Source organism: Hipposideros armiger, unplaced genomic scaffold (assembly GCF_001890085.2).
Source record: "Hipposideros armiger isolate ML-2016 unplaced genomic scaffold, ASM189008v1 scaffold_332, whole genome shotgun sequence".
Classification (NCBI taxonomy): domain Eukaryota; kingdom Metazoa; phylum Chordata; class Mammalia; order Chiroptera; family Hipposideridae; genus Hipposideros; species Hipposideros armiger.
This window is the reverse complement of record NW_017731682.1, coordinates 1,165,525-1,191,596: the sequence shown is the minus strand read 5'-3', so window position 1 is coordinate 1,191,596 and position 26,072 is coordinate 1,165,525. Positions and strand designations below refer to the sequence as shown.

The following is a 26,072-nucleotide window of genomic DNA, read 5'->3' as shown; positions in this document are numbered from 1 at the left end:
CAGTTAATTCCGTTAGTTTTTATCCTGTAGAAACTAGTCTGTTGGTATGCATTTGTTGGTTGCCCATTGTGGTTCCATCCCAGTTCATCATGTAACAGTGGTCATCATCTAAGATTTTTTTTTTTCATACCTATAATCAATCCTCTAGTATCAGGTCACATCAGGGAAGGTAGTTGCTGGTATTTGATTTTAACAAAAATAATTTAGACTTATGAGAATGTGCTCTCTGCTTATATATTTACTTTCACTATATGTCATCAACAATCTTCATTTTGGTGTGTGTGTGTGTGTGTGTGTTCAGTTTGTATTGGCAATCTTTCTCGTCTTGTTTTCTCTATAACAGACCTTTTAGTCACCCAAGTACATGTCTTGCTCAGAGTCACATATTTTAAATCCTTCACTATATTTTAAGCTCTATATGGGCAGGGGTGTTTGTTTTGTTTACTGTGGTATCCTCAGACTAGAGAAAGGAGTCTGGCACAGCTAGTAGGCACTCAGTAAATATTTGTTTCACTAACGAAGGTGATTGGATAGTACTAGAGAGAGCCCTTTGCTCCCACTGTTTATTCTTCCTCTTCCATCACACATCAGCATTTGCTATTGGATCATTTGTGTGTTTATGAGGATTATAAAGGATTAGTGAATTTCTCATATTTGGTTTGTTATATCATTATCTCATTTCTTTGTAAGAAATGCTGTTTTCTCTGAAATCATCCTAACGATTTTGCTTGGTTTCGGTAGAGTAGACTAACTTTTGTTAATAGTGGTGAACCTTCCACATATAATCCCGCTTTTAACCCTTATCATATCACCCTAATATGTCTTAATGCTACTGTATTTACTTACTTACTAATACTGTTTTTCTTCCTATGAGCATATGAATTCTGTCAGTAAAGACATTTTAGTTTTTAAAATTACAGCCAACATTTTACATGTGGATTTCTCAAAGTAATTTGTTAGTTTTTGTTTTTTTTTTATAGAAGAGTCATCTGGATAGTCTCCACAGCTATGCTCATGGAATAAAAATTTATTTTAATGTTTCCCTAAACCAAACACAACTGGGGAGATTAAAAAAACCCACAATGACCCTAAAGATAAATGCAGATGTCTTTTGGATTACCCATCAATCTAAATGTATCATTTCTTTCCATTGAATGAGAGAATCAGTTCTGTGTGAAGGAAGGTCATTGTAAACTGCTTTAATTGAAGACTTCTGCCTAGTTTCTCCTTGTATCTTTTTGTTAGCATCCATGACCTTAAGATCTGCAAATATACCTCCTGTTGCAAATATACCTTCTGTGTGATACTGTGTATTCCACTCAGAAGTGTTTTGAGGAAATACTACACTGGGTTCTGGGTAGTTTCACCGTAAACATCTTTGCCACAGCGTTTTTGTTGCAAGCATTTTCCCAGCAAACATTTTCACCACACAACTAATTGGCAGTAAGTCAATTTCACCATAAAAGATTTAAATAACTGGTTGACAGTTTGGTTTCATTTCTCCCCTGATGAGTCAACTGCTTTCAGCAGACTTAATGTATTTAAACTAGCTGTCAGTTTGGTTTCATTTCTCCATTGACAAAAGTCCTCACACCACTCCCATTTTATATTATATAAATCTTGGCCAGATTGCATACTGTACTAGAAAATGATGACATACCAGTTTCTGCAAATCCTTCAGTGAGCACAGTCATCCCTCCCACCCATCAAAACCAAGGTTACCAAGGTATGGCAAACAAAAGAGGTGGCGACTAAGTCACAGCAGTCTTAGAGAGCATTATCTGTTCTTTAGTTAAAAACTCATACCTCTCTTAGTGAAGCAAGAAATGTTAGTGAAAAAGAAAAGCAAGCAGTGCAATGAACGAGGAGAGAAATCAGCAAGCAAAAAAAAAAGTATAGTATGAGCGAAGACTTTGAAGACAATATATTTTCAGTTTTTGCAATAGCCTTTTTAATTTTGTTATTTTTCATGTTTTATTATATGCTTTTTAATATTATTTTTCATTCTTTTTTATGGTAAAATTGCCTTATTGTCAATTAGTTGTGCAGCAAATGCTTGTGGCAAAGATGTTTACAACAAAACTACCAGACATATTTACACTGACCCAGTAATACTCAGGGGCAGCCGCCCCTTCCAGGTGAAAAGTCTCCGTGACATGGTTTGGGTGGAAAATCACCACTGAGCTTGCAACATTTCCTTGCGGGGGGAAAACCCAAAACAAAATAACCCAGGAGCTACAACAACTTAATAATTAAGTACATAAATTTATTTTTCAAGACAGTCGTGAGGTCAGTGATGATTGTGCTGAAGCCTGTCACTGACGAGGCACCTTGAGGTAAGCAGAGTGTCCCTCCCAAGGCAGACCAGGTGGACAAAAGCAGCAGGCACATTGATACAATCTCCTGGTAGTTCATCCACCTGGGTCTGTGACTCAGGTCCCCCAGTTTAGGAAAGTGGCAAAACCTGTAAAAAGGAGTTGGAAGTGTTGCCATCACTTTCTTGACTCGGTATACCCTGACTATATCCTGCCTTTTTCTGTCTCTTGGCCATGGTCTTATCCCTCTTTGCTGGGATTGGAATAAGTAGATCAGTATTACATATGAGGGCGTTTCAGCTTCTCTCTGTCGCATTGATGAGGGGAACTAAAAAAATGACAAACATCTGGTCAAGGTTATAAACCATATACTACAATGATAAGACCTTTATAGAAAGGGATAAACTCCTCTAAAATGCTTTTGTACTTATTAACTCATTCTATTAAAATAATCTGGTTGGTTAGCTAAAGGAGGGGAAAATGATGTTCCCAAGACCACACAGGTGAACAAGCAGCAGAATTAGATCAGCATCGTGTCCTCTCACCCCATTCTGTTGCTTGGTGGTAGCAATGATGCCAGTTGTATGCTGGTGCTATGCTTTACCCATCAAGCCATCTTTTTCTCTATTTTATATTCACAGCTGCTTCCAAATTCCCTTGGTACTATGACTCTATCTCTTTTTTCTGTCATACTTCTTGAAAGAATAGTCTTACTACTTTTGGTCATACTTGCTCATATCTCAGTTCCTCCAGCCCCACTTGTGCCCTTAACACCTTACTTGCTAGGAGGGCACCAGGACCTTTGGGATCACCACACACAGTGGCAGCCTTTCCGTCTTCAACCTCTTCCGTCTTTCTGCAACATTAAGGCTGTTAGAGGTGCTTCTCAAAGCCGTCCTTTCTGGTTTTCCTGAGACTGCACTCCTTTGGATTTCTTCTCCTTTCTATGATTTATCACTGACTCATAACCTTGACTTGGCTGAACTGCCTTCTTTTACCCCTGAAATGTTCTCCCTTAACCTCCCCCAAGCCCCCTGCACATTCTGTTTTGGTGTGTTCCACGGCTTCAGATATCTCTCTAGTGAATCTTCCTGTCAAATGTGCATCTTTAGTCCTGACCCTTTTCTTGAGCTGGGTGACGGACAGCTCTACTGGTGTCACTCTGTTAGTTTAAAGCTTTTATGTATGAACCAGACTCACTCAGACGTTGATTTATTATTTCAGTCAGTCAACAAATGCTTAGTAAAGTATGTACTACCTATAAAACACCATTCTAGATGCTAGGGAGAGGGGTACAAACATGGGTCCAGTCAGGGCCTGCCCCTCAGGGGCACTGAAGTATACTTTGCGGGGAGAAAGTGGTACCAGAGAATGCCTGGAGGACTAGCGAGGTTTATCAGAGTAGCTTACAGTTGAGCTCGGTGCTCAGTTACATAAGTGGTCTTAGGGGAAGGTCAAAGGAAGCAAAAGGACAGCAGCCCACAGAAGGGAAGCAGAGTGGCAGGACCAGTTGGGACAGTGGAGAAGGTGCCTGTCTGATGGGTAGAGTCTCAGTATGGGTGTCTTCAGAGCGTGATGGAGGGGTTGTGGGCAATGGTAGCTAACGTCTGTAAAGATATCCCGTCTGAGTCAGGCGTGTATGTTATAGTCATGCCCTCAGACTGGGGGGAGGATGGAGGTAGAACGTGTCCCTTGACATGAAAGTTCTATAAAGAACATAGTATCTGAAGATGTGTTCCTAGGATCAGCATACGTCAGGGGCTCATATACTGATATCTCCTTGGCATTCTTTGTAATTGTTCAAACCTTGGAGTTAGCTCAGCTTAGAGTAGTGTGACATGCCAGTGTTTGGTGGCTGGGGGTGGCTGGGGGCCGTACTAAACAAAGTTATCTAATACTTATGTGAGGTAGGAATTAATAAAATATTCTCCTCATTTTTTTAGTGACAACACTAAGGCTCAAAGTTCGGTGAACATTTTGAATAAGGACGGAGCCAGGTTTTAAATCTAGAACTTTCTGGCTCTAGAACATGTGCTCTTTCCAGTCCTAACTCAGGATATAGGCTTTAAAGTGAGTAGAAAAGGACCTGTGAGGAGGGTCACAGGGAGCCAGAGATAAAGGAAGGATTCTTGAGCTGCAGAAAATCATGACCTTTTTGTGATACCAACTTCCATGTTTTTAGGACTTTTTTCTAGTGGTACAAAACCTGAACAGGAGTAGAAAAATAATGTGGCCTTCCCATGACTGGCATGGCAGATACAACACAAGGCCAAGGAAATTAGTCTAATAGTGTGTGGTGTCAGGGAGGCAAACAGTTTGGGATAAGGCTGGAGGCACATGTTTGTAATAGAGGTTTGAAGGAATGGGGTGAGAGTATGTCGAGTGTGACCCACCTGGCCTAAAACGCCCATGTGGAATGTTGAGGTCTTTGGCTTATGCAGCTCACCCTCTAAGAGTTAGACCTGCTTTTGAAATGACGTCGGATGGCACTCATTTATTTATTGAGCATCTACTCTAAGCCAGTCCGTTTTAAGTCCCAAGGTTTACAGTGGTGAGCAGAACAAACTAGACCCAGCCCTCATAGCTTTGCAGTCTGGTGCAGCGAGGCAGACATTAAGCCAGTAATTACACAAATAACATTTAGCTCCAATTGTCATGAAATCTCTAAAAGAAAAAACAATGGCACTGTATAATGGGAGGAGCTAGTACAAGACTGGGAGATCAGGTAAGGCCACCTGTGCCTGTCATTTTTACAGAGAGCTGAAGGACTGAGCAAGAGTTAGCCAGGTAAAGGTTGGATGGGAGGCAAGAAGGGCTGTTCAGATGGCAGAAATAGCGTGAGGAAACTCCCTGAGGCAGAAAGGAGCTTGGTGTTTGAGGAACAGAAAGAAGCTGTGTGGCCGAAACACTGAACCAGGAGACAGAGCCAGTAAGTAGGTAGGAACTAGGCCGTGCGTGGCTTTGTGGCACATGTTTAGGCTTTTGAACGTTATTCTTAGGGGAGTTGGAAGCCATGGAAGGATTTTAAATAGGAAGTGACATGAACATATTTGTGTTTTTAAAAAGACCATCTGGCTGCTGTGGGAAATGAGTTGTGTGTTAGAGAGTGTGGTGGTAGGCAGAATAATTAATGGCCACCCAAAGCTGTCCATCTCCTAATCCCCAGAAGCGATGAATATGTTAAGTTATAAAGCGAAGGGGAATTAAAATTGCTTATCAGCTGACCTTAAGATAGGGTGATTAGTTTGCATCATCCAAGTGGGCCCAATGTAATCACGAGGGTCCTTAAAAGTGGAAGATGGAGACAGAAGTGCGTCAGAGGGAGATATGATGATGAAAGAATAGTCAAAGAGATGCAATGTTGCTGGCTTTGGAGATGAAATAAGGGGGCCACAAAGCAAGGCATGTGGGCAGCTTCTAGAAGCTGGAAAGCCAAGGAAATAGATTCCATACAATCCCCAGAAAGGAATCAAGTCCACCTTGATTTTAGCTTAGTGGGTCCCATGTCAGACTTCTACAGAACTGTACGATAATAAATTTGTGTTAAGTTTGTGGTAATTTGTTCCAGCAGCCATTGAAAACTAACAGAGGGGCATAAGAAAGGCTGTTGGAAAACCACTTTAAAAAGCTATAGTGTAGCCCAGGGTGGAGAGGAGGGTGACTTGGACTAAGTGGGGGGTAGTGGAGAGAGAAGTGGATCAATTCAAGCTGCAGTTTGAATGATGAATGCTAGGTTTGTGGCCACACAGCCCAGAAGGAAATGTTTTCACTGAGATGTGGAGATTGGAAAAGGGGTGAAATGGTGGAGATCAAGAGTTTGGGGGTCTATTAATAGGTTTAATGTGCCTATGAGGTATTCAAGTATCTATTAGTCAAAGAGGCAGTTGGATAGGTGAGTCTGGAGCTCAGAGGAGAAGGCTGGGCTGGAAATTGCAATTGGGGCCTCAGCCTGTATAGATGGCTTTTAAGACCATGAGAGTAGGTGAGATACCTAGGACAGTGTTCCTCAAACTTTCAGCACCCGTTCAGACCACCAATTTTAAACAATAAAGCAATATTTTTAAAAATAATGTTTGTATTATTGAATAGGATGATATTTTTTGCAGCCTTTTGGAAAATATGTAACCAACTTGATGATAGATAGTTTGAGATATAGGTTAGACCCAGCACTGTGAGTTTTTTACCCTATGTTTCTACTACATTAGGAAACCCCATACCGTAATTAGAGATTGTCAAGATTTACACCTGGTATTTGCTGGCTGTCAGATCTTATGGAATATCAAGATCAAATACAGACTGAGAAGTTAGGGGAAGATTTCTCCCTGACGACTATTCCTAGAGCTCTTATTAGTTGCCAAATTGACACACTTATAACATTAAGTAACTGTGGGGATGAATGTTTCAGACAACCTGAGTGTTTGGAAGAAAGGACAAAATGGATTCTTAGTCACTCTGATTACTTCTGTCTCTGGAAAGTACCTGATCATGTTTTGTTGTAACATGCAGATGTGTTCTTGGTATATCCGCAATAATAAAATAAGTCTCATTCTCTGATCAGTAAAAAAACCCATCAGATTCTGGGAAGGAATCACACTGTAGCAGTTGAGCCACTTGCACCATAGTTTGGTGACTTTGAAAAATCTGGTATCTTATAATCAACATTAAAAATTGGGATATTTTTGACCTTGAAGTAGTAGGTTCTGGTTATTTCAGGTGCTGAATATATTTCAGCCATACACTTAAGCAGGCCTCTGGAAATCAAGAACGACTTTACTGGTGTTATTAGTGTCATGAAGAAATGTTTTTATCTCATCCTTCCTTTCAGAAACTTTGTCAGCACTTTTTCCCTTGACAGCCAGTCAACTTGAGTGGGAAGAGTAATCTTGCAAACTCTGCCATTTTCCCCCACAACATCTGAGAGCACATGCTCTGAGTAATCAAGATTTGCTGATATTCAATTTTCATTATTTCCTTCAACATTCAATTATAATTAGGAGGCGTATTGTTGACTTATAACTGTTCTATGTTTATAACATCTTGTAGTAATACAGCAACACCTTTTCTTGCTATTTGTATAGCTTGTGCTCTGTTTTGAATATGTTGCACCTTTTTTTAGCTCATAGGAGTATTACTGTCTAAATGAAACATGAAAACTACCATGGGCTTTCATGGATAAGCAAAATAAAACATTGTTGAGTACCTCATAACATACCATACGAAGTATGATAAAAAAATATGGTGAATGCTTAAATAAAAAAATTTATTACAGTAAAAGATGCATTGCCATTTATCCCCCTCAAAATACTCCCCCTCGCTTTAAACACACTTATCCCATCATTCTTACCACTTTCTGAAGCAGTTCTGGAAGTCTTCTTTCTTGAGTGTCTTTAGTTGTGCTGTCATGGCTGCCTCAATGTCCTGAATCATTTTGACTTTGGGGAAGAGCCAGAAGTCACACGGTGCCAGGTCCAGTGAATAAGGTGGATGAGGACTCACCATAATGTTTTTATTTGACAGAAATTGCTGTACCTGAAGCGATGTGTGACATGGAGCCTTTCCATTGTGATCAAACAATATGGTGAATTCTGTTGCCGAGTGCCATCCAATGGAAAGGCAGGGATCTTCAATACAGGAAGCAGCACGTCAGACCTTAGTAACAGTGTGTGACAAGTTTCAACGTGTTCGGTCAGTCAGTTGGATGTGAGCTATGGTTGAGAGAAGGTGTGTTTTAAAGTGTGCCGTAAATCATCCTCCATCATGACAACGCTCCATGTCACACATCGCTTCTAGTATACAGCAATTTCTGTCAAATATAAACATTATGGTGTGTTCTTATCCATCTTATTAACTGGATCTGGCACCATGCAACCTCTGGTTCTGTCTCAAAGTCAAAATGATTCAGGACCTTGAGGCAGCCATGACAGTGCAACTAAAGACACTCATGAAAGAGGACTTGCAGAACTGCTTCAGAAAGTGGCAAGAATGATGGGATACGTGTGCTTGAAGCGAGGGGGAGTATTTGAGGGGTGACTAATGGCAATGTGTCTTTTACTGTAATAATTTTTTTTATTTAAGCTTTCACTGCGTTGTTTGATCACACCTCATATATACTAGAAGAATTGATTTGTATTTTCTTCACAAGTAGTTAGTTTAATTTTAAAACAAAATATATGCTGAAACATTCATGTGATAATAATTGTTCTTCCATATCATGTGCCATTGTTATTATGTGACTTCCAACAGAGTCATTTAATAAAGAAATTTTGTCATTAGCTTGTGTTTTCTCACAGTTAAATCGGGCATTGAGTTTGGATTGATGAGCTCCTCAGCAGTATCAGGACCTCGCCCATTTCAGCTGAGGAATGCCTCGGTAGCCTGGTCTCATCTCTGTCCTTACCAACAAAGCAGATTGACTGGGCTTTGTTTGAAACTGATGTGAAAGTTTATTTGGCTTTACAACACTGTATTTGTTGAATACTAGCTGACATGAACTGATCAAAACAGACTGGATATAATGAGATAGTATAGTGAGTTGGTAACTTTAAGGAAAATAAAGGGGTTTTCATGAAAGTCATAATTAATCTTATGTTTCACCTTTGCAAAATGTATGTGAACAAATTTCTTTCAGTAAATTTTCCTGTGAAAATGCCTGTGAACTACCATACTTCGTAATTCTTGAAGACCACGTTTTAAAGATGCAGAGAAAGACTAAAAAAGGGCCTATGACTGAGCCTGAGGCGCCCTAAAAATTACAGGCTGAGTAGAAGTCAAGGTACAAAGGAGACTGAGAATTTGTGGCCAAATATCTAAGATGATTGGAGAGTATGATTTCATGAAATCCAAGAAAAGAGTAATTCAGGACAGTGGATAAAGTATGTGGAATGTTACAGAGAGGTCAAGTAAGATGAGAACTGACAACAGTGCATAAGATTTATCAGTGTAAAGCTCGTTGGAGATCCCAGCAAGTGCCATTTCCTTTCCTTTCCTTTCCTTTCGTTCTCCTCCCTCCCTTTCTCCCTCCCTCCCTTTCTCCCTCCCTCTCTCTCCCTCTCTCTCCCTCTCTCCCTCTCTCCCTCTCTCCCCCTCTCTCCCTCCCTCCCTCTCCCTCAGAATAGGTTATAGAGTGCATGGAAAATGAAGAAATAAACATAGTGTGTGTAGATCAACAAAGAGTTATAGTTAATAAGCCTCCAAAGGAAATAAGATGAAATCTAAAAGTACTCAATCTAAAAGAAGATAGAAAAAGATGAAAAAGGGAACAAAGAACAGATAGCAAATAAAAAACAAATAGCAACATGATAAACCTAACTATATCAATGATTATACCACAATCAATGCTCAATGCATCCCAATTAGAAGGCAGATTGTCAGATTGGTTTAAAAAGCAAGATCCAGCTATAAGTTGTCTCCAAGAAACACATTTTGAATAGAATGACAAAATAAGATAAAAATAAATGGAAGGAGATATACAGTGCTAACTCTAGTGAAGAGAAGGCTTGAATTGGTACATTAACATTAAAGTAGATTTCAAAGTTGATGACATTATCAGGAGTAAAAGAATAATCATTTTTTTCCTAATGATAAAGACAAACCTCAACATTTACACACATAATAATAGAGCTTCAAAATACATTAAGTAAAACTAATAGAAGTATAAGGACCAATAGACAAATTCCATTATAGTTGGAGATGTTAATTCTCTCAATAATGGATAGAAATGAGCAAGGATATAGCTGACTATGACACTAATAGCAACGCTATTAACCAACTTGACCTAATAGCAACGCTATTAACCAACTTGACATTTATAGACCATTATACTCAACAACAGCTAACTACACTTTTTTTCAACTTCACAGAGAACGTTTAACAAAATAAACTATATTCTGGGCCATAAAAGAAGTCTCAATAAATTTAAAAGAAATGGTCATATAAAGTGTGCTATTTGATCAAAATGGAATTAAATTAGAAATCAATAAAGGAAAGATCTGTAAAATCTCCAAGCATTTGTTGAATAAATAACATACTTTAAAATAACCCATTGGTCAAAGAAATAAAAAAGGGAAAATAGTATGGAAACAACATATCAAATTTGTGCAATGCTATTAAAGCAGTACTTAAAGGGAAATTGATAGCTAGGTAAATGCCTATATTAGAAAAGAAGAAATATCATAAATCAATGAACACAGCTGCTTCTTTAAGAATCTATTGTAAAAAGTAAAAGCAAATTGAACTCAGCAGGAGCAAGAAAATAAACTTTAGAGTGGGAATCATTGAAATGGAAAATAACAGAAAAATCAATGGCACCTAAAGCTCTTTTTGGGGGAATATCAGTACAATTGATAAACCTCTAGCCAGACAGATCAGGAGAAAAGGGACCAGACGACTTACCAATATTAAGAAGGAGCTGTAACATCACTACATGTTCTACAAACATTAAAGGATAATAAGGGAATGTTATGAACAACTTAATGTCAATCAATATGACAACTTAGATTAAATGGACATATCTAAGACACAAACTACAAAAAGCTACCTCAAGAAGAAATAAGTAACATGAATAGCCCAATACCTATTAAAGAATTTGAATTTGTAGAAAAAGCTTACCCACAAAGAAAACTACAGGCCCAGGTGGTTTTATGGTGAATTATAACAAACATTTAAGGAAAAAATAATACCAATTCTGCACAGATGTTCAAAAAATTGACGATAAGGTAATAATTCACAACTCATTCTATGAAGCTGTCATTACCCTGATAGCAAAACAAATCAAAGACATTACAGGAAGATGACAGACCAATATTCCTAATGAGCATAAATCCAAGAATTCTAAACAAATTTTAGCAAGTCAGGTATAACAATATGTAAGAAGATTAAAGTATCATTATCAAATGGTGTTTTTCCCAAAAATGCAAGGTTGTCTTAATATTTGAATATCAGTTAATGTAATTTGCCATAAAAACTAAAGTGACAAACGGTATGATCATTTCAATGCATGCAGAAAAAACTTGACGAAATCCAGTATCCATGATAAAAACTCAGCAATCTAGGAATAGAAGAGAACATACTCAACCCAGATGAGGGATGTGCGGAAAAGCGTAAACTCTGCAGGCCTCGGTTTTTCAGACCCTGCACATTCTCAAAGAAGACCTGTTTCCATGACTGTTCTTTGCCCGGCTCCAGGGACCTGAGCTCTTGGAATGGTTTGTCTGATGAGTGTATTTGCGTGCCTGAGACCTTGAGCCATGCTCTACCAGTTTGTCCAGGTTATTCTAACTGTGTGCTTTATGGTGAATACCTGTTTTCTCTCTGGAGGCCTGGAACTTCAGCAGCCGAAGTCAGTCCCACAGCTGCCAAATGTTCACGTGACTAACTCCCAGTAAACCCTGGACACCTAGGCTCAGGTTAGCATCCCTGGTTGGCAACACTTTGCATGAGTTGTCACACATGGTTGCTGGAAGAATTAAATGTGTTCTATGTGGCTCCACAGGGAGGGGACACTTGGAAGCTTGTTCCTGTTTTCCTCCAACTTTACCCCATGTGCTTTTTCCCTTTGTTTATTTCACTCTGTATACTTTTACTGTAATAAACTGTAATGAGTAGAACAACTTCTGTGTCCTGTGAGTCCTTCTGTAAACGTGAGGGTGGTCCTGGGGACCTCTGGCACAAGCAGCATCTACAAAACACCTATATCTAATATGAAACTTGATAGTGAAAGACTGAATACTTTCTCCCTAAGATTAGGAACAAGGAAATGATGCCCATTGTGTAACAGTGTACTTAACATTGTATTGGAGATTATATCCAGTGCATGGTATATGCGCTTGGTATATATAGAAAATCAGACGGAATGTCCAAAAATCTCCTAAACCTAACAAGTGAGTTTAATAAGGTTGCTGGATACAGGATCCATATACAAAAGTCAGTGTATCTCTATGTACTAGCAGCATTCAGTCAAAAATTGAAATTTAAAATGCAATTTTATTTACAATAGTATAGGAAATAGTTAGGGATAAATCCTGCATAAAAGATATTCAAGATCTGCACCCTAAAATCTATAAAATATTATTGAAAAAAAGTTAAAGAATACCTCAATAAGTTGAGATATACCTCATTCATGGAGTACTCAATATTGTTAAGATGCCAGTTATTTCCAGACAGGTTGCTATGCAATTCCTATAAAAACTGAAAGGGTCTATAATAGCCAAAGCAATTCTGAAAACAAAGAACAAATTTGGAGTACTAGCATTATCTGATTTAAAGATTCAGTAAGAAACTATAATAATCAAAAGAGTGTACTATTGGCATCAAGATAAGAAAATGATTATTAGGACAGAATAGAGAATCCCAAAATAGACCTACAAGCATATAGACAACTGAATTTTTATAAAGGTAAGATTCAGTGGAGAAAAAAAGTTGTTTCAACAAATGGTGCTAGAATAATTGAATATCCATAAGCCAAAAAATGAACTTCAGTACATACATTTCATCACATACTTGTATAATATGCAAATTAAAAATGGGTCATAGACCTAAATGCAGCTATAAATAGTGTAAATTTCTAGAAGAAAGCATAGGAAAATACTATAAATTTCTCAACAAAAACAGGAGAAAAATCTTTGTAACAATTGATTAGACAATGATTTCTTAGATGTGACTCCAGATCCATGATCTATAAAAGAAAAAAATTGATAAATTGGACTTCATTAAAATAAAAACTTATGCTGCTTAAAACACACTGTTAGAAGAATGAAAAGCTCAACCACAGACTGGGGAAAATTTTTGTAAACATCTGAAAAAGGAGTTGTACCCAGATGTATTACCTCTCAAAGTCTGTAAAAAGAAACACCCAATATAAAAATGAACTAAAGATTTGAACAGACACTACACCAAAGGAGACAAGTAGATAGATATACATGAAAAGATGCTCAACATCATTATTCATTAGGGAAGTGCAAATTAAAACCACAGTGGGATACCACTACACACTATTAGATTGGGTATAATTACAAAGTCTGATCACACAAAGTCTTGGTAGAACTCTCATACCCTGCAGATGGGAATGTAAATTCATGCATCACTTTTTTAAAGTTTAGCCATTTCTTAGAACATTAAGCACACACCTATCAGATGATCCAGCAATTGAACCATAGTATTTATCCAAGAGAAAAGAAAGCATATGTTTATACAAAGACTTATACATAAAAGTTATAGCGGCTTTATTTGTAATAGTAAAACCTGGAACCAGCTCAGGTATTCAACAGGTAGAGGGACAAGCTGATATATCTACACAATGGAATATTACTCAGCAGGGAAAACGAATTAACTCTTGATACACTCAATAGCATGGATGAATCTCAACATGTTCATACTGACTGAAAGAAGCCAGACAGAAAAGGGTACATATGACATGACTCCATTTCTATTAATCTTGAGAAAAAGCAAACTAACCTATAGTGACAGGAAGCACGTTAGTGACTGCCTGGCTGCCGGAGAATGGCCGTGAAGAAACTTTGGGGGTGATAGGTATGCTCATCATCTGGAATGCAGTGATGGTTTCATGAGTATACAAGTGTCAAAACTTACCAAGCTGTACACTTCAAGTATGTGCAGTTTATCATTGTCAATTATACCTCAATAAAGCTGTTTAAAAAGATACCTATCATTTTCTAATACAAAGTCTAGAAATTAAAACTGCAAACTTTTTCATGGTGTTTGGTGCTAAAGAAAAGACAGTGGTCCCAAGTGGAGACACATTCCTGACAGCATAGTAATAGATGAGGGAACTTATGAATAAGACTCGACCCTGCGCTTTCCTAGAGACTTCACCTATCATCCTGATTTTTCAATATATAAAGAAAAGCCTTTCAAGTAACATCCATAATTTCTTATGACTTTTCTTTTTGTCCACCATTCTGTTCAGGCTTCTAACCTCTTCTAGAAACTGTTTCCTTCAGAATCATTGCCTTGGTAACATCTTTTCAGATTGACTATCATTTTATACTTGGCTGTTAAGAGTCCAGTTCTTTGTTTCTTAGCTTTTAAAAGGAATAGTTTTATTTAGATGCAATTCACATACCTACAATTTACCCACTTAAAGTGTACAATCCAGTATTTTTTAGTAGGTTCCCAGGGTTTTGCAACCATTACCACAAATTAACATTAGAACATTTTTATCACCCCAAAAGAAACTCCTCTTCATTAACGATCATTCCACCTTTTTGCCAGCCCTCAGCAATCACTAATGTATTTTGTGTCTTTATAGATTTGCCTATTCTGTACATTTCAATGGAATCATCCAGTATGTGGTCTTTTGCACCCTGCATCTTTCATTTAGCAAAGTGTTTTTAAGATTCACCTATGTAGTATTAGTGCTGCATTCATATTAAAGGCTGAATAATATTCCATTATATTGAAATACCATATTTTTTCATCCATCGGTTGATGAACATTTGGGTGGTTCCACTTTTTGGCTATTGTGAATAATTCTATGGATATTTGAATTAAGTTTTAGTGTGAATGTATATTTTTGCTCTTCTTGGGTATACACCTTAAGGTGGAATAACTGGGTTATATGTTAACTCTGTGTTTAACTTTTTGAGGAGCTGCAAACTTCTCTAAAGCAGCTGCACCATTTTACATTCCCACCAGTAGACACCTTACAATATTGAGCATTATTTCATGTGCTTATTGGTCATTTGTGTATCTTCTTTGGAGAAATGTCTATTCAAATCCTTTGTTCATTTTTAAATTGGATTATTTGCCTATATTTTATTGAGTTGTAAATGTTCTTTATGTATTTTGGATACAAGTCCCTTATTATATCTGATTTGCAATTCTCTCCTTTTTTGTGGATTTTTTCACTTTCTTGAAGGTATCATTTTTAGTACAAAAGATTTTAATTTTGATGTCCAATTTATAATTTTTTTCTTTTGTTGCTTGTGCTTTTGGATCATGTCTCAGAAACCACTGTCTAACCCAAGATCACAAAGATTTTTGTGTATGATGTGAGTTAGATAGAGATCCATCTTCATTCTTTTGTATAGGGATATTTAATTGTCCCAAAACTGTTTGTTGAAAAAATATTCTTTCCTCCATTGGATTGTATTGGCACCTATGTTGAAAGTCAGTTGACCATAGATGGATGGTCAACTTTTGTTTTGTTTCACTTATCTATATGCCTGTCCTCATGCCAGTCGTACACTTTCTTGTTTACTGTGGCTTTTTATTAAGTTTTGAAATCAGAAAGTGTAAATCCTCCAAATTTTTTCTTCTTTTTCAATATTGCTTGGCTATTCTGGGGCCTTTGCATTTCTATATAAATTTTAGGATCAGCTTGTCAATTTCTGCAAGCTGGAATTTTGTTAGGGGTTACATTGAATCCATAGATCAATTTGGGAGGTATTGCCATATTAACAATATTACATCTTCCAATCAATGAACATGGGATGTCTTTTTATTTATTTAGATTTTCTTTAATTTTTTTCAACAGTGTTATGAAGTTCTCACTGTATACATCTTGCACATCTTTTGTTAAACTTACCATCTAAGTATTCTTTTTGGTGCTATCATAATTGGAATTGTTTTCTTAATTTCATTTTTGGAATGCTCATTGTTAATAGAAATGTAATTGATTTTTGTATATTTATCTTTTATCTTGAAACTCACAGGGCTCATTTATTAGTTCTAGTAGTTCTTTAGTAGATTCCTTAGAATTTTCTATACAAAATCATGTCATCCTCAAATAGAGAGTTTTACTCTCTTCTATCCAATCTGTATGCATTTTTATTTCTTATTCTTGGGTAGTTGCAATGGCTGGAACCTCCAGTACAATGTTAAATAGAAGTAGTGAGAGCAGACATTCTCATCTTGTTTCCATAAAGCATTCAGTCTTTCAACAATAGGTATGATGTTAGCTATTGGGTTTTTTCCCAGACGTTCTTTCTCAAATTGAGAAAGTTCCCTTCTAGTTTGTTGGCCATTTTTGTCATGAAAGGGTATTGGATTTTGTCAAATTATTTTGCTTTGTGTACTAAGATGATTGTACTTATTTTTATTTTTATTCTATTAACATGGTATTTTGCATTGATTAATCTTTTTATGCTAAGCCAAACTTTCATTCCTAGGAAAAATCTCATTTGGTCATGGTGTATACAATTTATATGTTTCTGGATTCAGTTTGCCAGTATTTTGTTGAAGATTTTCAGTTTGCTAGTATTTTGCTGAAGACTTTTTTTTTTTCTTATATATTTATAAGGGACACTGATCTCTAGTTTTCTTTTCTTGGGATGTCTTTTTCTGTTTTTGTTTGTTTGTTTTGTTTTTTGTTTTTTAATCAGAGTACTATCAGTCTCGTTGAGAAGTAGTCCTTCTTCTTTCATTTTTTTTGAAAGACTTTGTGAAGCATTGGTATTTGTTTTTCATGAAATAGTTGGTAGATTTCACCAGTGAAGCCATCTAGGACTAAACTTTTCTTTGTGGAAAAATTTTAAACTACTAATTTGGTCTCTATTTATTATAGGCCTAATTCAGATTTTCTATTAATTCTTGAGTCAGTTTAATGATTTGTATTTGTCTGGGAATTTGCCCATTTCATCTAAGTTACTTAAATTCTTGGGATACAGTGATTCATACTATTCCCTTATAATTCTTTTTATTTCTGTAAGATCAGTGCTGATGTCCCCTCTTTAATTCCTTATTTTAGTAATTTGAGTCTCCTCTCTTTTTTTTCCCCTTGTCAGTCTACTTAAAGTTTTGTCAATTTAGTTTTTCTTTTCAAATAAACCAAGTTTTGGTTTTGTTTATTTTCTCTATTGTTTTCTATTCTCTACCTCATTTTTTCTCCCTTCTCTAACCTTTATTATTTTCTTTCTGCTTATTTTGGGTTTGGTTTGCTTTTCTGTATCTAGTTACTTAAAGTGGAATGCTATTTTTTTATTTGAGATTTTTCTTCTTTTTTAATATAGGTGTTTACAACTATAACATTTCCTCTGATCACTGCTTTAGCTGCATCCCATGTTTTGACATGTTGTGTTTTAATTTTCATTCATCTCAACACACTTTTTAATTTCCATTGTGATTTATTTTTTGACCCATTGGTTATTTAGTAGTGTGTTGTTTAATTTCACATATTTGTGAATTTCCCAAAGTTACTTTTATTGATTTGTAATTCTATTTTGGTTAGAAAACATACTTTACATGGTTTTATTCCTTTTAAGTTTATTGAAACTTGTTTTATAGCATCACATGGGTAATGTCTCATGGTTGACTATAATCCCAGGAGGGCTGTTTGCTATCCCTTTTTCTCTATATCAAGTAGCTGTCTGCTCTGCCATTCTGCTTGTATTAGAGCTTCGTGCCTTCCGTTCACTGTTTTTCAAGATTTCTATTTTTTTTTTTATAATGCTCCTAGGCATGAGGTTTTCTGGTTTCTGTTCCAAATGAAGTCAGTCCCCTCAGGTGGAAAGGTGGAGCTCGTTTTCCTTATGGCATGCCTTTCCCCTGACGTAGAACCCCTGAAGCTGGGGCGGGGCCAACTTTTCCCAGAGTGGCACTCCAAATATGTATCTTAAGTGTTACCTTCAAACTCATCCTTCCAAATTTTCCTGCTTATGTTCAGAAGAAAAACTGAATTTAGGTCACTTTCTTTCTCTCTCACAGTAAAATGGCCAAATGACATGAACAACAATGGAAGAAGCAGGAGTTGTGAATAACTTGTACAATTGATCTTAAATTTTAAATCATTGCCTTTATTATCTGGTTAAAATATATAAGGTGAATAGTGGGTCGTACAACTGAAGCTCTTGATCATAGGATGTTCTATTTTTCATTTCTTAGCAGTCAATCAACTTTAAAACATGAAGGAAAAATCCAGAAAGTTATCATAAAGCATTCCTTGGAGAGAGTATCAAAACATGAATTAAAAGTAACAAGCCCCCTTCACTGAGCTCAGGTACTGTACTTGGTACTTTACTGCATTGTCTCATTCATATCTAACCACAACCCAATGAGGAAGAAGCCTTTAGTCTCCATTTTGTGAAGAGGAAACTGTGGCCTAGACAAGGTAATGGAGCCTTATCTCAGGTTACACAGCTTCTGGAAACAGGATGGACATTTTAAATGATGAAATTAATTTTTTTTTAAAGATTTTATTGGAGAATTGGAGAAGGGGAACAGTATTGGGGAATTAGGGAAGGGGAACAACCAAGTTATTGTCCTTCAATCTTAGTGTGGAGGGTGCAGCCCACTAGCCCATGTGGGAGTCAAACTGGCAACCTTGTTTCTATGAGTGCATTCTCTAACCACTGAGCTATCGGCCGCCTATGGGCAGCTTGCAGCAGCTCAGCTCAAGGTGCCGAGTTCAATCTTAGTTGTGGGGATGTAGCCCACCATCCTATGCGGGAGTCAAACTGTCAACCTTGTTGTTAGGAGCACGTGCTGTAACCACTGAGCCATCCAGGTGGCAGCTCAGCTCAAGGTGCTGAGTTCAGTCTTAGTTGCAGGCAGGCATAGCCACCATTTAACAGGCAGTCTTGTTATTAGGAGCAAGTGCTCTCACCAGCTGAGCCATCCTGCCACCTGTTGGCAGCTCAGCGGCAGCTCAGATCGGATACAGTGTCAGATGCAGTGGGAATTGAACTGGCGGCTCTGTTGCTCAGAGCTCATGCTCCTAATCAACTGAGCCTCTTGGCCAGCCCTAAAACTATTTTGTAAATTACTCAAGTAATATATATTCTTTGTAAAAAAAAATCAAATATATAGGATATCAAATCACCAATAACCATATGTTTGTATGTGTGTATATGATTAAACACACACACACACACACACACACACACACACACGAACACACAGAGAGAGGGACAGAGACAGAGATAGATACCAAGATCTGAAAGATACATAGTGAGTTGATAGACTCGGTTAACCATGGAGACAGAAGGTGAGACGGTACCAGGAGTGAAAGTGAGGTCTTTAGCTTTATCTTGAATGTTCTGATTTTTTGCAAGGAACATATTTTCATATATTAGTTGTATAAATTTAAATTACTAATTAAAAAGCCCTTAAAGAATGAGGACAAAAAGCCACATTCCAGATAAAGTTTTATCTTCTTTGACTAACCCCTTTTCTGGTGACATATTCACCACGATCTCCACCCAAGAATGTTTCAAAGTTTTCAAAGATAGTGTGTACAAGAATTACTTGATATAGTTAAGGTGATAAAAATAATTGATAATGCAGTATAAAGCAGTATGCCGTGATGGTTAAGTGCACAGACCCCACACCCAGACTGCCTGGGTTAGAATCCCAGCTTCTCCACTGTCTGACCTCTCTATGCCTCAGGTTCCTCATTATAGATTTGGTATAATAGGACCTACCTTGTAGGGTTGTTGTGAGGCCTAAATGAGTTATTATCTGTACAGTACTTAGAACAGTGCTTGGCACAATGTAAGAGCCACATATAGTGATTATTATTATTATCCTAATACCCAGAAAAAACTATGATAAATTTTTGTATCCATCCAGACTTTTTTCTGTATGTATGTATACATATACTTGTACACACATATACATTCATGTGGGTAAATATAGATGTATTTTTTAATTAAAATTGTGTTATACTATTTCTATTTATTATAACCTTCTTTGTACTTAACACTGTATATTATAAATATCTTTCCATGCCATTAAATGACATAATGAATGTTTAAAACAAAAATCAGATGTATTTGGTCATAATTAGTTATGATAGCATAGATCCTTTTGACCAAATATATGAATGAACATATGAAAAGATAGAAATTTCTTGGTAGTCTAGTGAGAGTCTGGAGTATTTATAGATTTTGATGTAGTTTACTTAAATGCTTGAATGTGCATTGATATATCCTACCTAAGTATATCATTTTTTATCTTATTTGTTAAGCAAATGATAGTCAACATTTAAAAATGTTTATCTGAAGAACCAGTACACCAGATAGAATGCTATTTTTAAAGTGTCACTGGGGGAAAGACACTTGGACTGTAGTTCTTTGTAAGAAGAAAAATGATCTGTAAAAAAATATATTGCTTATTATGAAAAACATTTCTTCCTGTACCTTTTTCTGCCTTTCTAGGAGATGTTTCACAAAGCAGAAGAATTCTTATCCAAAAGGACAGACAGTGAGATGGATGAGATGGACACGTCCGATACCCAGTGGGGCTGGTTTTACTTGGCAGAATGTGGGAAGTGGCACATGTTTCAGGTACCTCCTTTCCTTGCATATAGCAGACCGGATGTAGATGCGCTTAGCACCGTCTTGCTGATGTATAAAATGAGTAAGAGCAGAACCTGAGAGAAATCAAGCCTTAAGGAAATCAGACAGTTGAACTGAAAGAAAAGCTAGAAATTCTTCTGGTCCTTTTCCTTTTCTTTCCCCCAGGTTTTCCCAGTAATTTATTTAGAAGAAACAGTATGTTTACTGTGTGTACAGAGGGCGATTGTGACTGAGTTGCATGGTATCAGTACATCTGAGCAACTCCAAGTTTGATTTGATGGACAAAGAAAAAGGGAAGAGAACAAGCCCATATTAAACACCTTCTGTACACCAGGTATTCTGTTAGGCTGTACATATCTTTCTCCTTTAACCTCACAGCAACGCTGAAGCCGATGGTATAACAATACTCAGTCTCATAGTCAAAGGAAGTGAAACCCAGAAAATAATGTCATTTGTCCAGTTACACAGCTAGTTAATGGTTAAGCTGAGATTGGAACCTGTATGCAAAAGGGTTTTTTTTTCACTTATAAAGCTACTTAAAGATTTAATTTGAGCCACCTAGGAAGTGTAATTACTGTAATAATTCGTAAACATTTTAATAATTTGGAAAAAGGCATTGTACCCAGTTGTGGATGTTTCTTTGCTGGAAAGCCTTAAACTTTTGAACAAGCTGGCTTAGCTCTGATTCTCCCATGTGTTGGGATGGGAACTAGAGCAGGTGATTAGCAAGTTTCCTTTCTCCCTCCATCCCTGTCCCTGTTACCACAGTACCACCTCTGTGGCCCAGCCATTGATGTGAACAGCTGGTAAATGAAACTTTCTGGTTTGTCTTAAAGCTGGATACCAACATTCAGTGTTCAGTTAGCAGTGAAGATATCGAAAAAAGCTTCAAAACAAACCCTTGTGGCTCCATTTCTTTTACTACTTCCAAATTCAGCTACAAGATAGACTTTGCAGGTATGTTTTTACCCCTAGTAGTTGTGTGTTTTTAGCATATTGATATGGTAAAATCTGCACTTCTGAAGATCAGGGTCAGCTGATACGTTGGTAAACAGTGAAGGAAATCCTTTTTGTAACATGAAAATACCTCTATAAAGATCCAAGATGTAAAAGCTTCTTGAGCAACATGGTCTTTTATAAAGGAGTACTTATATGCTCCTAGATAGTGATGTACTGGAGATTGTCATATATCATGGGTTCATGGAATGCTTCTCTTCAAAGGAACACAAACACTTTCAAACTGCTGTTCTATTCATCACCCCATCAGTCTTGAAATAGATAGGAACCTTTTTATTTTAAGGATCATTCTGAAAGGTGTAGTAACAAAGTCTGAGGTAGTAGGTCATAGTTTTAAGATGGAAGTTCAGATGTGTGCCCCACCTCTTGGTGTGTTTGCCAGGAAACTGTTTCTTTAATGGACACTGCCTTCTGCCATTTTCTGATTTCATTGGCTCTTTCACCGATGAGCCCGCTAATCTGGAAATCAGCGCACGTTGGGTTTCATCCATGATATGTGGGCATGTTTATAGGCATCCCATGAAAAACCTGTTGGATTCAGCCCCTTTACTTTCGAGCTGCTATGGGCACAGCCGTTTGCAGCTTTAGAGGCAAACAAGCCCGGGGTGTGGAAGCATCTAACAAAAGTGCATTTTGGTTGTCTCACAGCTCAGTGCTCTAGCTATTCTTTCCCAGCTTCAGTGAGTAGCATCTTTATGAAAGAGTATGTGTTGTAGTATGGTAGGGTGGTGAAACCTTGGGAAATTTCCTTGGATGAGCCAAGGCCCAGAAATGGTGTAGGCGATTTGTCTAGTAAGAGGTTGGTGCAATCAAATCTCTAGTGATTTTTATCCCCTCAGTTTTTTTTGTGTTTTTTATTATCAAGAGTTAAAACCATTAGTCTTGCTACTGACTAACCATCACTTTTTTTATTAGACAAATAGGCTGTTGGCCCTTGTCTTTCTCATTCATCTAGACCAGTGGTTCTCAACCTATGGGTCGCAACCCCTTTGGGGGTCAAACGACCCTTTCACAGGGGTCGCCTAAGACCATCGGAAAACAAAAAGATATTTACATTACGATTCATAACAGTAGCAAAATTACAGTTATAGAGTAGCAACGAAAATAATTTTATGGTTGGGGGTCACCACAACATGAGGAACTGTATTAAGGGGTCGCAGCATTAGGAAGGTTGAGAACCGCTGGTCTAGACAGAGGTGTGTGGTAGACATTTTAGTCTTGTGTACAAGTGCCAGTTTTGAAGCAATACCGAGACCTAATTATATGCACAGACATCAGATTCCTGTAGAGGGTGGAGTTAGTCAAAGCAGTTGGTAGCTAAGTCAGCAAGCTACATGTTTCTGAAAGAATACTTTCTAGCAAACTGTACTTTTTTGAAGCTTTCTCTCAGACAATGCAGTTTATTAAAAAAATGTTTTTCTAAATCTAAGAATAGGAGTCATGTATGATGATGACTCAAGTTCCCCAGCCTCTATCTAATGGTACTGTTTCAAAGGTATAGATATTAGCATTCCGTACGTACCATTTGCAAAATTAGCCCCAACTATTCTGCACAAGCCAACTCAGATTCTCCCCATAAAAAAGCGTGAGAAGTAAACTCAGAATGTTGTGGTATCAGGAGATGCCATAGGTTTCACTCCATGTGCTGAGCTGATCTTGTTTTTTCCCTGCACGGTAGAAATGGCCGTGTGTGCAGAGTCTAGGAGAATACAGAGGGAAAGTGTACTTTAGACAGCATTCGCCTTGCTGGATGAATCCCTTTATTTTGTAATGGAATAGATACGATGAACTGACTAGACTCTTACATTAAGACTTAGTCCTTAACTTTGTGGGAATGAATAAATGGGCCTGGTAAATATTGCCATGCTAAGGTACAAATGAAAGAAGAAAATGACACCTTTAGTTAATTAGTCCTTTATCACTAGAGTCTCTTATATAAGTATGTATTGAATCTAGCTAGGTTTTCTATTTTTTGGTTTAGGTATACAATTTAAAGAAAAGGCAAGAAATGTACAAAGTTTTGAAATTCTGTGAATTTTGTAAGTTTGATAATGGTAATGTAATTTTTAAATCATTTCCAAAATATTTGGAGAAGTCGAAGTACATTTTCCACTTAAGCCAACCAGAAGATTCAGTACTATAATTTATTTTCTTTCCAGTACTCTTAATTTTCCTAAGTTTAGAGCTCTCCTAGTTTCGTGTCAGTTTAACCTAAGAAAGGAATAACTCTGTATACTGAGCAGTGTGTGAGATTAGCTTTCTGAGGTGTGAGCCTAGATCAGCAATGGGGCTGTGCTCCCTGAAAGCACTTTTATGACACAATAAATAGATACATGGTAAAGTATCCTTAATATACTGTGTTTGCCATCTACTCCCAAAGCTCCGTGATTCCTGGTCATAGTGTAGGGTGGCTACAGATCTCCATGACAATTTATAGCACAGTATGTTTCTATGACTTATCTAATATCTTTGTCTTTGTATACAGAAATGAAGCAAATAAATCTCACCACTGGAAAACAGCGCTTAATAAAAAGAGCCCCCTTTTCTATCAGTGCTTTCAGGTACTGTAAAGAGAGTAGAGGTAGAAAGAGTGGGCCTTTTCTCTCTCCTCTTTCTGAATATTTAACAGGAGAACAAATAGATTGAAAATATTTTGGTTGGTTATTTAATGATCTTAATATTGATCCTTTCATTACTGAATTTCACATTAGTTGATGAAATAGCAATATTATTATTTTCTGCCCATATTTCCTTTCCTGTTATTCTTTTAAATTCTCCTTTTATGTTTATATTTTTCAAGGCTTTAGAACAGTTTGCATGGTAGTTAAAAAATGCCTCCTGGCCTCTATAAATCCTTAAAATCACCTACTGAGGTAAGTTTGAAATAACTTGGAAATACTCTCAAAGAACCTCCCAGTTATTTGGGCCATAAATCCTAAGTAATTACCCATGTTGTCTCCACCTTGACTGATCCCCATTGGGCAAATCCTAGAAGTAATTTCAAATCTGCAGTGACTAAAGGAGAGCTAGGAAGACGGGAACACAATGAGACGACAGCACAGCTGTTCCCTCCCTGGACTGGACTGCAAGGTCCCCTTTCCTGTCTCTGGCTTTCTGTAGCCTGAAAAGACAGGTGGAAATGCCAGAAGAGAGTCAATACTTGGTATTCCAATGAATGGAATTAAAGGGGAAAATCTTACAGTGTGTCTCCTATTTTCTGGACTAATTCCTCAAGCAAGTATTGAAATTCTTGCTGTTCAGAGAATTTAAAATGAAACAAACAAACAAACAAATGTTACCATGTGAATTGTAAGGGATGCTTTTTTGTTCCTTTCAAGGAGATATTTTGAGAGGGTTATAGTAAAGAAAGAAACATTTTTAAGTTTCTATCAGTTTGTTTCGCAAAACTTTTGGCTTATTTTTTAGCATCATGACTTAAAAGTTATTCAAGTGCTTATAGAAGGAATGCTCTAGTACTTCTATGTAATGTAGAGAATAGTATTTTCCATACCATCCACATAATATCCCATTCTTAGTACAAGGAATATAATAAAGGAATCACTTATCTTCAAAGAGTAAGTAGTCTGGGAGAAAATGAGACATAATAATGGAAATTGTTCTTGTAATCGTGTGTTCCATCTGGTATACTTTGGTGGGAGATGAAACACATGAGGCAGTCAAGCACTTTGTTGTCTCACAGACTGTACAAACCATAGAACAAAGACAGGAGAGGGAGAGAACTAGCCGGAATGGAGGATAATAAGCAAGACAGTAAAAGAGGAAGATCAGTTAGGCAGGACACAGAAGAGTTTAGAAGACAAGTAGATGCTGACAGAGACATGTTTATTTATTGAAGGAATATATTGAGCATTAATTATGCAAGGTGAATAGTATGTATTTCCCATTGGCAAGGAATTTACAGTTAATCAAGGCTATGGGCTACCAAAATTTTTTTAAAAACACACAAAAAACTTTTCCACAACTAAAAGTTTTATTTTAAAAAACTCACTAAACTATTGTTACTCATTCTCACAGTCAAAGAGTTCATTCATCTCTGTAGTATATGAAGTGCTTTTTATGAGTCTTTAAGTGGAAGACCAACAACCCATTAGAAAAATGAGCAAAGATTTTGAACAGTTCATATATCTTCACTCATAATAAGAAAAATACAAACTATATCAGACTACTTTTTACTGTCAGATCGACAAAAATTCATAAGTTTAATAACATACGTTTTTGGAGAGGTTGGAAAATAGGCACTCTCTGCACTTCTGGTGGGAATGTCAATGACTACCACCTTCAAGGAGGGCATTTGGGTGGTATCTGTCAAAATCATGAATAAATGTATTCTTTGACCAAGAAATTCCATTTATCCAATCTCAGAAACTCCAAGATATCCAACAAACAGACTAGTGGACATGTACAATGACAAATTGACAAACTAGCTCTTAACAACATTCTTTTTTTTTTTTTTAAGTTTTTTTTTTTT

The 26,072-nt window shown here is 37.0% G+C and overlaps 1 protein-coding gene across 9 annotated transcripts in view; it reads left to right on the top strand.

The window, feature by feature from the left end:
* PARP11 (poly(ADP-ribose) polymerase family member 11) overlaps positions 1 to 26,072 on the top strand; it is a 38,095-nt gene that overhangs the window by 1,118 nt on the left and 10,905 nt on the right. For 3 of the 9 annotated variants that reach the window (XM_019661000.1, XM_019661002.1, XM_019661001.1), the window contains 4 exons: positions 18,153 to 18,267; positions 20,426 to 20,554; positions 21,403 to 21,523; positions 24,069 to 24,144. In XM_019661000.1, the coding sequence (XP_019516545.1) occupies positions 20,429 to 20,554; positions 21,403 to 21,523; positions 24,069 to 24,144 (323 nt within the window). In that variant the 5' untranslated portion in view covers positions 18,153 to 18,267; positions 20,426 to 20,428. Of the gene's footprint in view, positions 1 to 8,443; positions 9,088 to 18,152; positions 18,268 to 18,290; positions 18,379 to 20,425; positions 20,555 to 21,402; positions 21,524 to 24,068; positions 24,145 to 26,072 lie in introns of those variants that run through there. The other 6 variants (XM_019660999.1, XM_019661005.1, XM_019661004.1 and 3 more) reach the window with 5 other exon arrangements.